This window comes from Octodon degus, unplaced genomic scaffold, assembly GCF_000260255.1.
Source record: "Octodon degus isolate 3935 unplaced genomic scaffold, OctDeg1.0 scaffold00065, whole genome shotgun sequence".
Lineage (NCBI taxonomy): Eukaryota > Metazoa > Chordata > Mammalia > Rodentia > Octodontidae > Octodon > Octodon degus.
Window position 1 is genome coordinate 10,468,142 of NW_004524641.1, and position 12,375 is coordinate 10,480,516.

General features: G+C 40.8%; 1 protein-coding gene across 1 annotated transcript in view; it reads right to left on the bottom strand.

The window, feature by feature from the left end:
• The window catches only part of LOC111817649 (E3 ubiquitin-protein ligase UBR3-like), a 49,833-nt gene that overhangs the window by 21,300 nt on the left and 16,158 nt on the right, over positions 1 to 12,375 (bottom strand). The window contains exon 3 of the mRNA XM_023719206.1: positions 12,037 to 12,361. Within this exon, the coding sequence (XP_023574974.1) occupies positions 12,037 to 12,361 (325 nt within the window). The remainder of the gene's footprint in view (positions 1 to 12,036; positions 12,362 to 12,375) is intronic.

A 12,375-nucleotide genomic window follows, 5' to 3' on the forward strand; every position in this document is an offset into this window, starting at 1 on the left:
CCAGGGAGAAAGCTCAGTAGAATAAGTGCTTGCCTGGCAAGCCCAAGGTCCTGAGTTTGATCTCCAGTATAGCAAAAAAAAAAAAAAAGAACAATTCCACAGGAATAAAAAAATCCACAAAAATCATTAAAACTTTAAAGACTGGGGATGTAATTCCGTGTTAGAACACTTGCTTAGCATGCATAAAGCCAGTGAATTGCTACTCTTTATTTACTTTCCCCCCCTTTGGCAGAACCGGGGATTGAACTCAGGCCGTTGTGTTTGCCAGACAAGCACTTATTCTACTGAGCTATCTTCCCAGCCCAAAGCCACTGAATTGAACCTGAACATAATAAAAAAAATTTTAAAGCCTCTAGCTGAGCATGGTGACACATGCTTGTAATTCCAATAGTCAGAAGGCTGAAGGAGGATCACTGAGTTCAAGGCCAGCCTGAGCTACATAATGAATTCAAAGCCAGCCTGCCTGCACTTCATAGTGAGATCTTATCTCAAAAAAAAAAAAAAAAAAGATAAAATAACCCATAATTTTAGAGGACCTGAACTACATTATGAGCCAACTTATAAGATACTACATCTCACAACCAACCAATACCACTTTTCTCAAGTGCACAAAGAATATTCATTATATTACCAACTATAAAAAAAAACCTTAAATACCAAAATTAAACTAGGAATTACTAGTAGGTACAGTACAACCTGGAAAAATCCGCATAAGTTCTAAATAACAAAAGGGCCAATGAATAAATAACAGAAAATATTTTGAACAGAATAAAAATTTAAAAACTAAAATGAGCTGTCTCAAAACCTATGCTTTGAAAAAAAATTAATAGCAACAAGATTTCTTAGAAAACTACAAATCAGGGCCAGGGCGATAGCTCAGTAGAGCAAGCGCAGGGCCCTGAGTTCAATCCCCGGCACCAGAAAGAAAGAAAGAAAGAAAGAAAGAAAGAAAGAAAGAAAGAAAGAAAGAAAGAAAACCATGAATCAGTGATCAAATGATCAAAGCTACCACCTTCAGAAATCCTAACGTTAAGAAAATTAACCACCCCCCCAAAAAAAAAAGATGGAAGAAAATAATGAGCAGATATCAGGAAACTGAAAACAGAAAAAAGAAAACAGCTGGGTGTGATGGTGCACATCTAGAATCCCAGAACACTGGAAGGCTGAGGCAAGTAAATCAAGTTCAATCCCCATCTTGGCAACTTAGTGACCCTGCCTCAAAAAATAAGGGTTGGGATAGAGCTCAGTGTGAAAACCCCTGTACCAACTTCAATATGAAATAATTACATAAGACAAAACAGAAAAACCAAAACCAAAAGGTGGTTCCCTCCAGCAACAGGCAACTCCAGCCTGAGAGAGGCATAGCAAGCTGAGGCCCAAGCCTAAAAACATGTAGCAAAGCTAGGGGGAGGGGATGGAAGGGAAGGCTGCCAGGAGCCTTGGGGACCTAACCTCCACCCCAGAAAGCAAACAAGAAGCAAAGATCACTGTTTAGCCTTAAGATTTAATGTTGTATGCCTTGCTGAGTTTTGGACTTGGGACCTGTCACTCTTTCCTTCTTTGTCTTCAGGAATGAAATGTTGTCTGTCCTTCTGCTGTCTTTTATGAGCATATAGCTTGTTTGTCTTCACAGATTTGCATCCAGAGAGCAATCTACCACAGGATGAAACACATCTTTGAGTCTCATTAAAGTATGATTCAGATATACAGATGAAAATCTGGACTTTAGACTTCTGAGTTGGTGCTGAAACAAGTTAACATCATTGAGGCCACTGGCATTGAATATATTTATTTTGTGAGAAGTACCTAAGTTTTACAAAGCTACAGTGAAATGCTATGGTCTTGCCTCCAAAATTCATGCTGAAACTTAATTCTCATCGTGGTGGTAATAAAAGGTAGGGCCAGGCCAGGAAGATAGCTCAGTGGAATAAGCGCTTGCCTGGCAAGCGCAAGGGCCCGAGTTCAAACCTTGATTCCACAAAAAAATAAAATAAAATATAAATAAAAGGTAGGGTCTGAGAAAGTAGCTAAGTCATGATGGCTCTGCCTTTTAAAACGGCTCGCAAGGAACCATGGCTATAGCTCAGTGGCACAGCACCTGCCTGGCAAACACAAGCTCCTAAATTCAAGTCCTAGTCCTAACAAACAAAAAAACGAAATGTACCATTAAAAGGGCCTGGAGGAACTACTTGAGGCCCCCTATGCCCATTACATCCATTCTGCCATGTGAGGGTGCAGCAAGAAGATGCTCACCAGACATCCAATGCTAGCACCTTGACCTTGGGTTTCACAGCCTCTAGACTGTAAGAAATAAATTCTGTTCTTTATAAATTACTCAGTCTCGGGGCCGGGGAGATGGCTCAGTTGAATAAGTGCTTCCCTGGCAAATGCAAGGTCCTGAGTTCAATCCCCGGTTCCGCCAAAAAAAAAAAAAAATTACTCAGTCTCAAGTATTTTGTAATAGCAACATAAATGGACTAACACAGATGGCAACTTATACGCTCTGTATTCAATTCCATAATTAAACCACAGTTTATTAATCCCCAGTTCCGAAAAAAAAAAAAAAAAATTTAACCAGAACTCTCATTACGGACTAGGGATATAGCTCAGTGGTGTAAGCACCTGCCTGGCAAGCACAAGGTCCCAAGTTTGATCCCCAGTACCACCAAAAAAATAAATAAATAAATAAAAATAACCATCTTCATACTGAAAAAAGATAAATTAGAAAAAAAAAATTAGATTTAAATCTCATGCTATAGATATATATTCCAGATTAACTGAACATCTAACTATGACACCTTAAATCTTTTCGAAGTCATATAAAGTTTTTTTAACGTCATTTTTTAATAACGTTAAAAGACTTTTTTCTGTATTTAGGACAGAGTCTACAGGGTGTACAGGGTCTCACTACGTAGATCAGACTCACAATGATTCTCCTGTTTTCAGCCGCCCAAGTGCTGGGGTTACAGGTGCAAGCCACCACGCCCCATCTCAGTGCACCCTGCAGGCGGGGCTGGCATAGCACACGGGATCAAACCCCAGCCACTATGCTCTGCCTAAGCAGGTACTTTAGTCCACTGAGCTATCAGGCCAGCCCTGAAGACTTCTTTTAAAATGATTAAATAATACAAACTATCAAAAGAAAAACATTTTTCTTTTAAAACCTTCTATAACAAGATCTTTTTCTCTTGCCGTAACAAAGTTCCTAAAGCTAGAACTTCATAAAGAAAAGTGATTTATTTGGCTCGCAGTTTTGAAGGCTGAAGGTCCAAAATCAGGCAGCCCATCTGTTCAGCCCCTGACAGACGGGATAACAATGGCAGAAGAGATCACATAGCAAAACTCAGCCAGAGGAGTACAGTTTGCTCTTTTTATAACAACCCATTCTCACAGGAACTAACCAGGATTCCACAAAGGAAGAAGCTTAACTGTACTCAAAACAAATAAAAAGATGCTTTGTTTTACTAACAAAAAAGTTTTAAATGTTTTATAGATAGATAATAGGTTGGCAAAAAATAAGTAGAAATTTATATATATAACACCAAATTTTTTTTAATAATTTTTTTTTAACATTTATTTATTTATTGTGTGTGTGTGGCCAGCTCAGCCCTCCAGGGGGCGGGGCTGGCCGGCATGTGGTGCTGGGGGATCGAACCGCAGTGCCTGTGCTTTGCCAAGCCTGTTCCATGTTAGTGCCCTAGACCACTAAGCCATCTCGCCAGCCCCTAACACCAAATTTTGACAGGAAAAAAGAGATCAGATTCCAGATAGCAATATAATTGAGAGTAAACTATGTCAACCACTGGCATGCAACTATTAACTATCCAGTAATACTATACAATAGATGGCAATTCCTCTCCTAAGACTACCCTATAGAAATTCTAATCCCTCTGTACAAGGAGACATCTATATGCAAGGAGGTTCACAGCAGCCTTTTGGAAGCAATAAATATAAGAAATTTAACCGTTCAGCAAAGAAATAGGCTAAGTAAACTATGGTTTGTCCATAATATTGTATTTTGCAAAGTAGCTGTAAGTTAGTGAATTTGTCATGCTAGCAACATGTTAAGTGAAAAAGGTAAAATGCAAAACAGAGTTATATAATACAAAACTATATTTGTATTGTTTCCATGAAATTACAATACAAAAACCTGCACAGATATGGTACAGATATATCAGGATAATGGTAATCTCTAGTAAAAGAGAAAGGAAAAGAACAAGGATTAGGTTTTAGTTTTCCTTTTTTTCTTTTTTTTTTTTTTTTTTTTTTTTAATGTATTTAGTACAGGATCTAACAGGGTCTCACCACACAGATCAGACTCAGTGATCTCCCTGTTTTCAGCCTCCCAAGAGCTAGGATTACAGTCATGCGCCACATCAACATCTCAGCATGCCCTGGGGGCAGGGCCAGCATAGCACACTGTTGGGGATTGAACCCTAGTCTCTGTGTCTGCCTAAATAGGTGCTTTAATCTGCTGAGCTATCTGGCCAGCCCTTAGGTTTTAGTTTTCTTATTGAAAGCAACTCTAAAGCAAACATGGCAAAAGGCTAATGCCAATTAACCTCACTGATAAGTACAAAGGTATGTGTTGTGTTATTTTTATCCTTCTGTATATTAAAGTTGCTATATAATTTCAAATAGTTCTGAAGAATTTTATAAAAAATTTTTTGGGGGGTAACCAGGAATCAAACTCAAGATCTTGTGTTTGCCAGGCAGGCACTTGTGCTACTGAGCTATATCCCCAGCCTTACAAATTTTTACAAAAGGTAAAACAAAATAAATACCACCTAACAAGACTTCCAAATTGCTGTGTTGTAAACTTCATCACAATGAAGATGACTAGAAATTACCACCAGCAAGTACAGTGGTACCTCGGTTCATGACTAAATTTGTTCCATGATTTTTAAAAAGATGGCCATGCTCATATTTGTCACCTAGTGTAGTTTGTAAAATAAAACAAAATTTTGCCAAATGTCTTTTTTGGTGAACCACACTGTCACAAACAAAAGCCTGAGAGATGACACTGTAGAATCTTATGTACACATTATTTCTAGTAAATTAGTATTGACAAAAATATAATGAAAACAGAAAAAGAAAGGTAAAACTGATCCAGCTCTTCTTCCCACAAGCTCAGCATTAGAAATGTTGAGTTTCAAAAACAAGAAGTGCTGAATATCTTTCTTTTGAATTGGTGAGTTGTAAGTTAGATGTATATAACTGTAGAGAAAAATCTCAGGATTGTAGGGAAGAAAATTACACACATAATCCATGCAAATATATACATATACATATAATTATATGCATTTAGTGTGTATGTGATCCCACTTTGTTTACTCACTCATCCATCTGAATTATATTTTATGTTAATGTAGAGTTCATAACTCTTTAATGAAATTTACACTTAAATATTTATGAATTAAATTATAAGGTACGTTATTTGCTTCATAATACTCCAGTCAGTGAGGAAGTGGAGTGCAATAGATAAAACAAAATATCACATTTCATATATGAGATTAACAGAAAGCTCTCTCCTCCAGACATCCAAGATGCTAAAAAAGAAGGCAAAGAGAAAGGTGACCTCACCCACCTCATCAAATGGTCTTGTTATATCTAGCTGTAACAACAAAGGGCCTCCTTCAATTAAGCAGTACACCCACCCCTGAATGGTCAAATAGCTACTCAACTGCATAAGCTGGCCCACAACTACAGGCCAAAGGAAAAAGAAGAGTAGAAGCAGAGACTGCCAACCTGAGCAGAGACAAAAGCTGTCAACAAAGAGGATTCTAGGGGTCCGGGGAGATGGCTCAATGAAATAAGTGCTTCCCTGGCAAGCGCAAGGGCCTGAGTTCAATCCCTGTTTCCACCAAAAAGAGGATTCTAAGGCGAGTGAATAAGAACCCACCTGTCCTTTTTGCAGGTCTCGACCCTGGTGGAAAGCTCAGCTGGTGGTGATTGCACATGGCATAGGTCTCGTTGAGCAAGGTGTCTTTCTTCCTTCCCACCATTGTAAGACAGAATTGCCTACTGCATCATCAAAGAGCAGGCCAGGTGTGTAATTTTTTGGAGGAATCTATCAAGTTTAAAGTGCACCTTTTCTTTAACTGATTTGACTTCTAGAAGTTTATCCTTACACATATGCTCACATATACACACAACAGTGTGTGTTCAGGGATATAATAGTCCCAAGTTGAAAACAACGTAAATATCTATGGGTAAGAAGCTGACTCTACAAACTACAGTAAAATACAAAATATACAATACAGTGGAATACCATGTTACTTTTAAAAAAATGAACTAAATAGTTCTATATGCACTAATATGAGATAGTATCCAACAAATATATTTAAAAAGCAAGGGAAAAAAAAATCTTAGGGCTGGGGAGATAGCTCAGTAGAATAAGTGCTTGCCTGGCACATGGTCCTGAGTTCAGTCCCTGGTACCACAAAAAAAAAAAAAAAAAAAAGAGCAAGGTACTGAACAGAATGACACTACAACCAAACACTCACTACCTTCCATTTATAGCACTGTCACAACCAAAAAACCTAAATGCCTCCAACAACTAAATATTTAATAACTAACACTGTAACTAATACCAATGCACAAATATGGTCAAAAAGTAAGAGAAGGGCTGGCCAAATAGCTCAGAGGATTAAAGCACCTGCAACAGGCGCAGGGACAGGGACCAGGTGTTCGATTCCCAGCATGCCTTGCAGGCCCCACCCCAGGGGGCACACTGAGAGGGCCAATGAGACTGGGTGTGATGACGCACACCTTTAATCCCAGCACTTATAAGGCTGAAAACAGGAGAATCGCTATGAGTCCAATCTGTGTAGAGAGACCCTGTAGACCCTGTACTAAAAACAAAAAAAAAAAAAGTGCGTTTATTCAGCCGGGTGTGGTGGTACACACCTATAACCTCCAGAGGCTGAGGCAAGAGGACTGTTGTGAGTTTGAGACCAGCCTAGGCTACACAGTGAGCTCAAGGCCAACTTGAACTGCTCGGCAAAACTGTCTCAGAAAGACAAAAAGAGAAAAAGCATGACAGCAAGAGCAAGGGCAACAGCAACAGACAGACAGAGAATGCAATGATGGCCTCTAAAGTCCCTATTTCGTAGGGAACTTAGAATTTGCAAGGAAGAATAAGCAAAGAAACTAAACAAAATTTTTAATCTGGATAGAGTATGAAAATAGTCTAATTCTGCATCAAATTTGAGAACTAAATGTTTAAAAATCTCAATTCTGATTATTATCCCATCACAACTCAAACCCAGCCACTCAGACATTAGATTTTCCATCACATTGTTTTGTTTTGCTTTGTCTCATTTTCTTTTCAGTTTATCCACATATCAACCATTTTTAACAATGTGATTGTACTTAGTCACTAGTGGCAAAACTTCACTGTTTATCACTGGGAGTGTAGTTGTGTTTTTGTTTTTGTTTTTGTTTTAGCAGAACCGGGGATTGAACTCAAGCCTTTGTGCTTGCCAGGCAAGCGCTTATTCCACTGAGCCATCTTCCTGGCCCCCCCCCTTTTTTTGGGGGGGGAGTGTAGTTTAGTAGGAGGGCACTTGTTTAGTTTGTGTGAAGCCTGAGTTGACTCCACCCTTCCCCCAAAATGCTGTTGCTATACACAGTTTCTGATAGTTTCCATAACCTTTATGACCTCATTTCACAAATGAATCCTCAATTGTTTTTCTTTTTTTGTATCTAGTATCACTGCATTTTAATAACTGCAAGTTGAAAAAGCAAATACTAATACAATTGCAATGCACTGTCTCTGATCACATAATGCCCTATGACAATAGTTAGACATGTGCAAAGGATTAAGCCACACCAAGATTTCTTTTACTAAGAACACAGCTAAAGATCTAGGGGTATAGGTCAGTGGTAAAGAGATGCATAGGATAAAAAAAGGACTTACACACAATTTTTAGTACTCAAAAAGACAAAGTTGGGGCCGGGGAGATGGCTCAGTGGAATAAGCGCTTCCTTGGCAAGCTCAAAGACCTGAGTTCAATCCCTGTTTCCACCAAAAAAAAAATTAATTAATTAAAAAATAAAAATAAAAAATCCCAGCTCTTGGGAGACTGAACACAGATGGATCACTAAGAGTGTGATCTACATAGTGAGACTCTGCAGACCCTGTACTAAAATACAAAACAACAACAACAAAAAAAAAAAGACAAAGTTACTCCACCAACAAAAGCAGGTGTAAACTCAATATAGAAGGGGAAAAAAATGGTATCCCCCCCCTGTTAAACTTACTAATTGAATTTATAAATTTTTATGGCCATTAGAATGTCCCCAAAGAAAAACATCTGTTTTAGCAACAGGTTTTTTTTAATATGAAAAATCTTAAATTAATCTTACACATGCCAGGACAGTAGTTTATTTACAGGAATACCATTACAACTTAGTGAGTTCCAATTTTAAAAAGATTCAACAGGCAAATTTTCACTTTGTTCTGCATTAAAATATCACTCTTTAAGGCAGTGGATTAAGTGTGTGGCCAGAATTACTATACCCAATTCAAAGAGTTGCAAAAACTTCCAAAGGGCCAGGCATACAGCTCAGCAGCACAGCACCTGCCTGGCAAGTGTGAGGTCATGAGTTTGATTCCCAACACACACAAAAAAATAAAAACCTTCAAAATAATCACATGAGAGCCAGCCAGATAGTTCAGCAGATTAAAGTGCCTGCTTAAGCAGATGCAGGGACTGGGGTTTGATCACCAGCCTGCTGTGTTGACCCCACCCCTGGGGCACTCTGAGGCAGAGACTAAGACTGGGCATGGTTGAAAGTTTTTGCTTTGTTTTGTTTTGTTTTGTGGTACCCGGGGATTGGACTCACAACCTTGTGCTTGCCAGGCAAGCACTTTTTCCACTGAGCTATCTCCCTGGCCCGAGACTGGGCATAGTGGTGCACCCCAGTAATCCCAGCACTTGGAAGGCTATAAACAGGAGGATCACTATGAGTCTGAGCTGCGCAGTGAGACCCCTGTACTAAATACATAAAAAAATAATAATAATCACATGGACACAATATCATTTCTTGTTCAACCCTTGGCCCTTATGAAACTGGACACGGAAATGCTGACAAATACAAGGTAAGAGCTCAATTTCAGAAAGAGGTAATAAATCATTAAATAATATGTATCAATCCATAGAGGACAGCTATAGTGGAAGAATATTGAAACTTCAGTAAAGGCAAATATCATGAAACTAGGATACGGACTATCTGGGACTATCCACAGCCCAGATACCCTAAACTCACATGGGTGCATTCAAAAAAAACTCACTGACAGGGCTGAGGATGTAGCTCTGAGGCAGAGCGGAAGAAGTGGTTGTGCTGTTGGGCTCTACAGCGAGCACACCTAGTTTACTACCTTTGTGATCATCAGCAAACTTTGTTCATTAGTGGCAGGAGTGTTGTTTGGTTTGCCATTCTAGAGATGGACTGCAAGTAGCACTGAGCTATACCAATAGCTCTTTACTTTTATTTTTTTTAATTTATTTATTTTTATTTGTGTGTGTGTGTGTGGCTAGCTCAGCCCACCAGGGGGCGGGGCTGGCATGTGGTGCTGGGGGATTGAACCACGGTCCCTGTGCTTTGCTAAGCTTGTTCTAAGTAGATGCTTTAGATCACTGAGCCATCTAAAGATCACACACACACTAAATAAATGTAATAAAAAAAAAAAACCTTTGCACTTGTCTGACTGTTGTGATATGGGATTATGTGATCAGAGATGGTCCATTACAGACATCCCCAGTTCTTTTTTATTTTATTCTCAGATACATTCTTGCTATGTTACCCACACTTGAACTTGTGATCTTCCTACCTCAGCCTCTCTCAATAGCTGAAATTACAAACATGAGCAACTACATCTGGCCCTTGACCAAATTTTTAAATTCTATGCTCAATTTTCCTTTCCTGTAGAATAGGAATAAAAGCAGCTATTTCAATATTGTGGAAGATTAAATGACCTAAATCATGTATAACATTTAACTGTTTTTAATCAAAAGAATGTATAAAAGTTCAAAGTTTTAATAACACTGTTAAGGTTGTTGGAAAACAGGCAACCTCATATACTACTTAGTAATAACCTTGTAAAGACAATTTAGAAAGCCCACTTTTGAGAATTTATCCCACTGATATTCTTTTTTTTTAATTTATTTATTTTATTTATGTGTGTGTGTGTGTGGCCAGCTCAGCCCACCTGGGGGCGGGGCTGGCTGGCATGTGGTGCTGGGTGATTGAACCGCGGTCCCTGTGCTTTGCTAAGCTTGTTCTAAGTAGGTGCTTTAGACCACTGAGCCATCTCACCAGACCCACCCACTGATATTCTTACAGGTGAAAAAAAGGCATATCGGTTTTATTTTATACTGGAAATCCAAACACCCATCAAAAAAGTTTATTAAATTAAGGGTGGCAAAGTCATGACATGGAATACTATATAGCAGCTTTTATAAAACAGAATGAGTCCACTAATCTGACAAGACATCTAGGTGAAAAACAAATGTAGATAAAAATGTCTCTTTTACATAAAATGAGACAACAAAATTAGGAAACAGTTATCCTTGCGTGTCCTGAGCTAAGAAAATAACCAAGCATAGAGGGAAACGTCACACTGTGTATTTTTTATTATAATAGTCTTTTTAAACTAAATGAATATTTTATTTTTAAAGTGTCAGGCATACATTTCCAGCTCTCAAATGTTAGCCATATTACTGTTGTTCCTTCTAAAGCCACTTTCTTACTCTCTGTATACAGAAGCCTCCTCTACCTCCTCTAACTTCCAGACTATTTAAAGAATTTATCACTTTCTACACCAGCATTAGTAGACTAAAGGGCAAGTCAACATCTCGGGCATTTTAAATATTCAAGGTGCCTTATTTGAACATAGTAAAAATATTTTAGAACAACGTACAAGTGCTCCAAAAAGATGAAGTGACCATTTCTTTATGTGTGTGTACATATATACGCATATATATACTGTATCATTAACTATAAAAAAAAAAACCCTGGATTTGTTAATGTCCTTTCCACTACTGCTCACTCAAAATCATTTTTCACAAAGTTCTTTCTTTTTTCCTCAGAACTTTCCCTGACACTGACAGCACGCCCGAAGCCCAGATCTTACGTATACCAGCTCCTTTAACTCACTGAATGTTGTCTTTTGTTTTAAGTCTCAACACCTGATGCATCTCTCCTGTTTAAAAAAAAAAAAAAAAAAAAACCGCAAGCTCTAGTCAAAGCTGTTTTTGCCGAGTCAGATGTTCATAGACCAGGCAGTGATTAAGGGTCGTAATCTAGAGAGGACCTAACATTTAATTTCTAATTTGCTCAGTGTTTTTTCTGTTCTGCTATCAAGGGTATTTTATAACTGACTGCTCAGCAGCCCAGTTCTAGAAGTCACTCCGACACACTGAATACTCTCCACTGACAGCTCAACAGCCACTTTTCATGCAGGCCCCTCCCCTTCCCTCCTCCCGCAACCTCCTCAGCTCAGGAGCTCCTTTCCTCTCTCGCACAGGCACCTCGACAGTCCAGAAGCCTTTTCCGCAAGTGTCCCTTTCCTGCAGGTCCGAGACCACCTCCCCAGCTCGAGTCACCTTTTGGCCCCATTCAATTCCTCAAGCCACCCCCTCCGGGTCACGCCAAATCACTCCCCAAGTCTCTTCTCAAGAACCAAGCAGGCAGCTTTCCAGCCTTCCCCAACAAGTACACAACTGACAGCTCCACCACAGGCTCCGCCAGCGTCCTCCCCTCCACCACTCGCCCCAGGTCTGCCCTCCTTCTTCTCCCGCCCTGGCCCCCTTGAAAACCCACAGCCCGGATCCCCGCACGCGCTCTCCCCTCCTCCCCACCCCCTTCCCGGCGCTGACAGCTCAGGCACTTCCATCCCGGTGCGGCTGCGCCCTCCCCCACACGCGGCGCTAACAGCTGGGGGTCGCTCCCACCTGCACCCCGCGCCTGGGCCGGGCCAGAACGCCAGCCGCCCCGCCCGCGGGGTCGCCCGCCCCGAGGCCCGCTCACCCGCTCTCCCGCATCACGTTGCTGTCCCCGCAGTCGCAGGCGCCCCCGGCCTGGCTGCGGAACATATTGAAGTCGTGTCCGGTGTGGTCGCCCTGGTGGAAGCACTCGGCGCACAGCGACATGCAGGGGGAGATGCCGCACGTCCGGCAGCGATAGGCCACGAAGTTGGCCGTCCACACCAGGCCGCACAGCGCCGCGGGGTCGTAGGCCCGCACGGCCGCGCAGAACTCCTCGTAGCCGCCGCCACCGGCCAGCAGGCACTTGCACCACTCCAGGGCCTCCTCCTCAGCCGCGCCAGGGCCGCCCCCGCCGCCGCCGCCGCCCGCTCCCGCGGCGTGC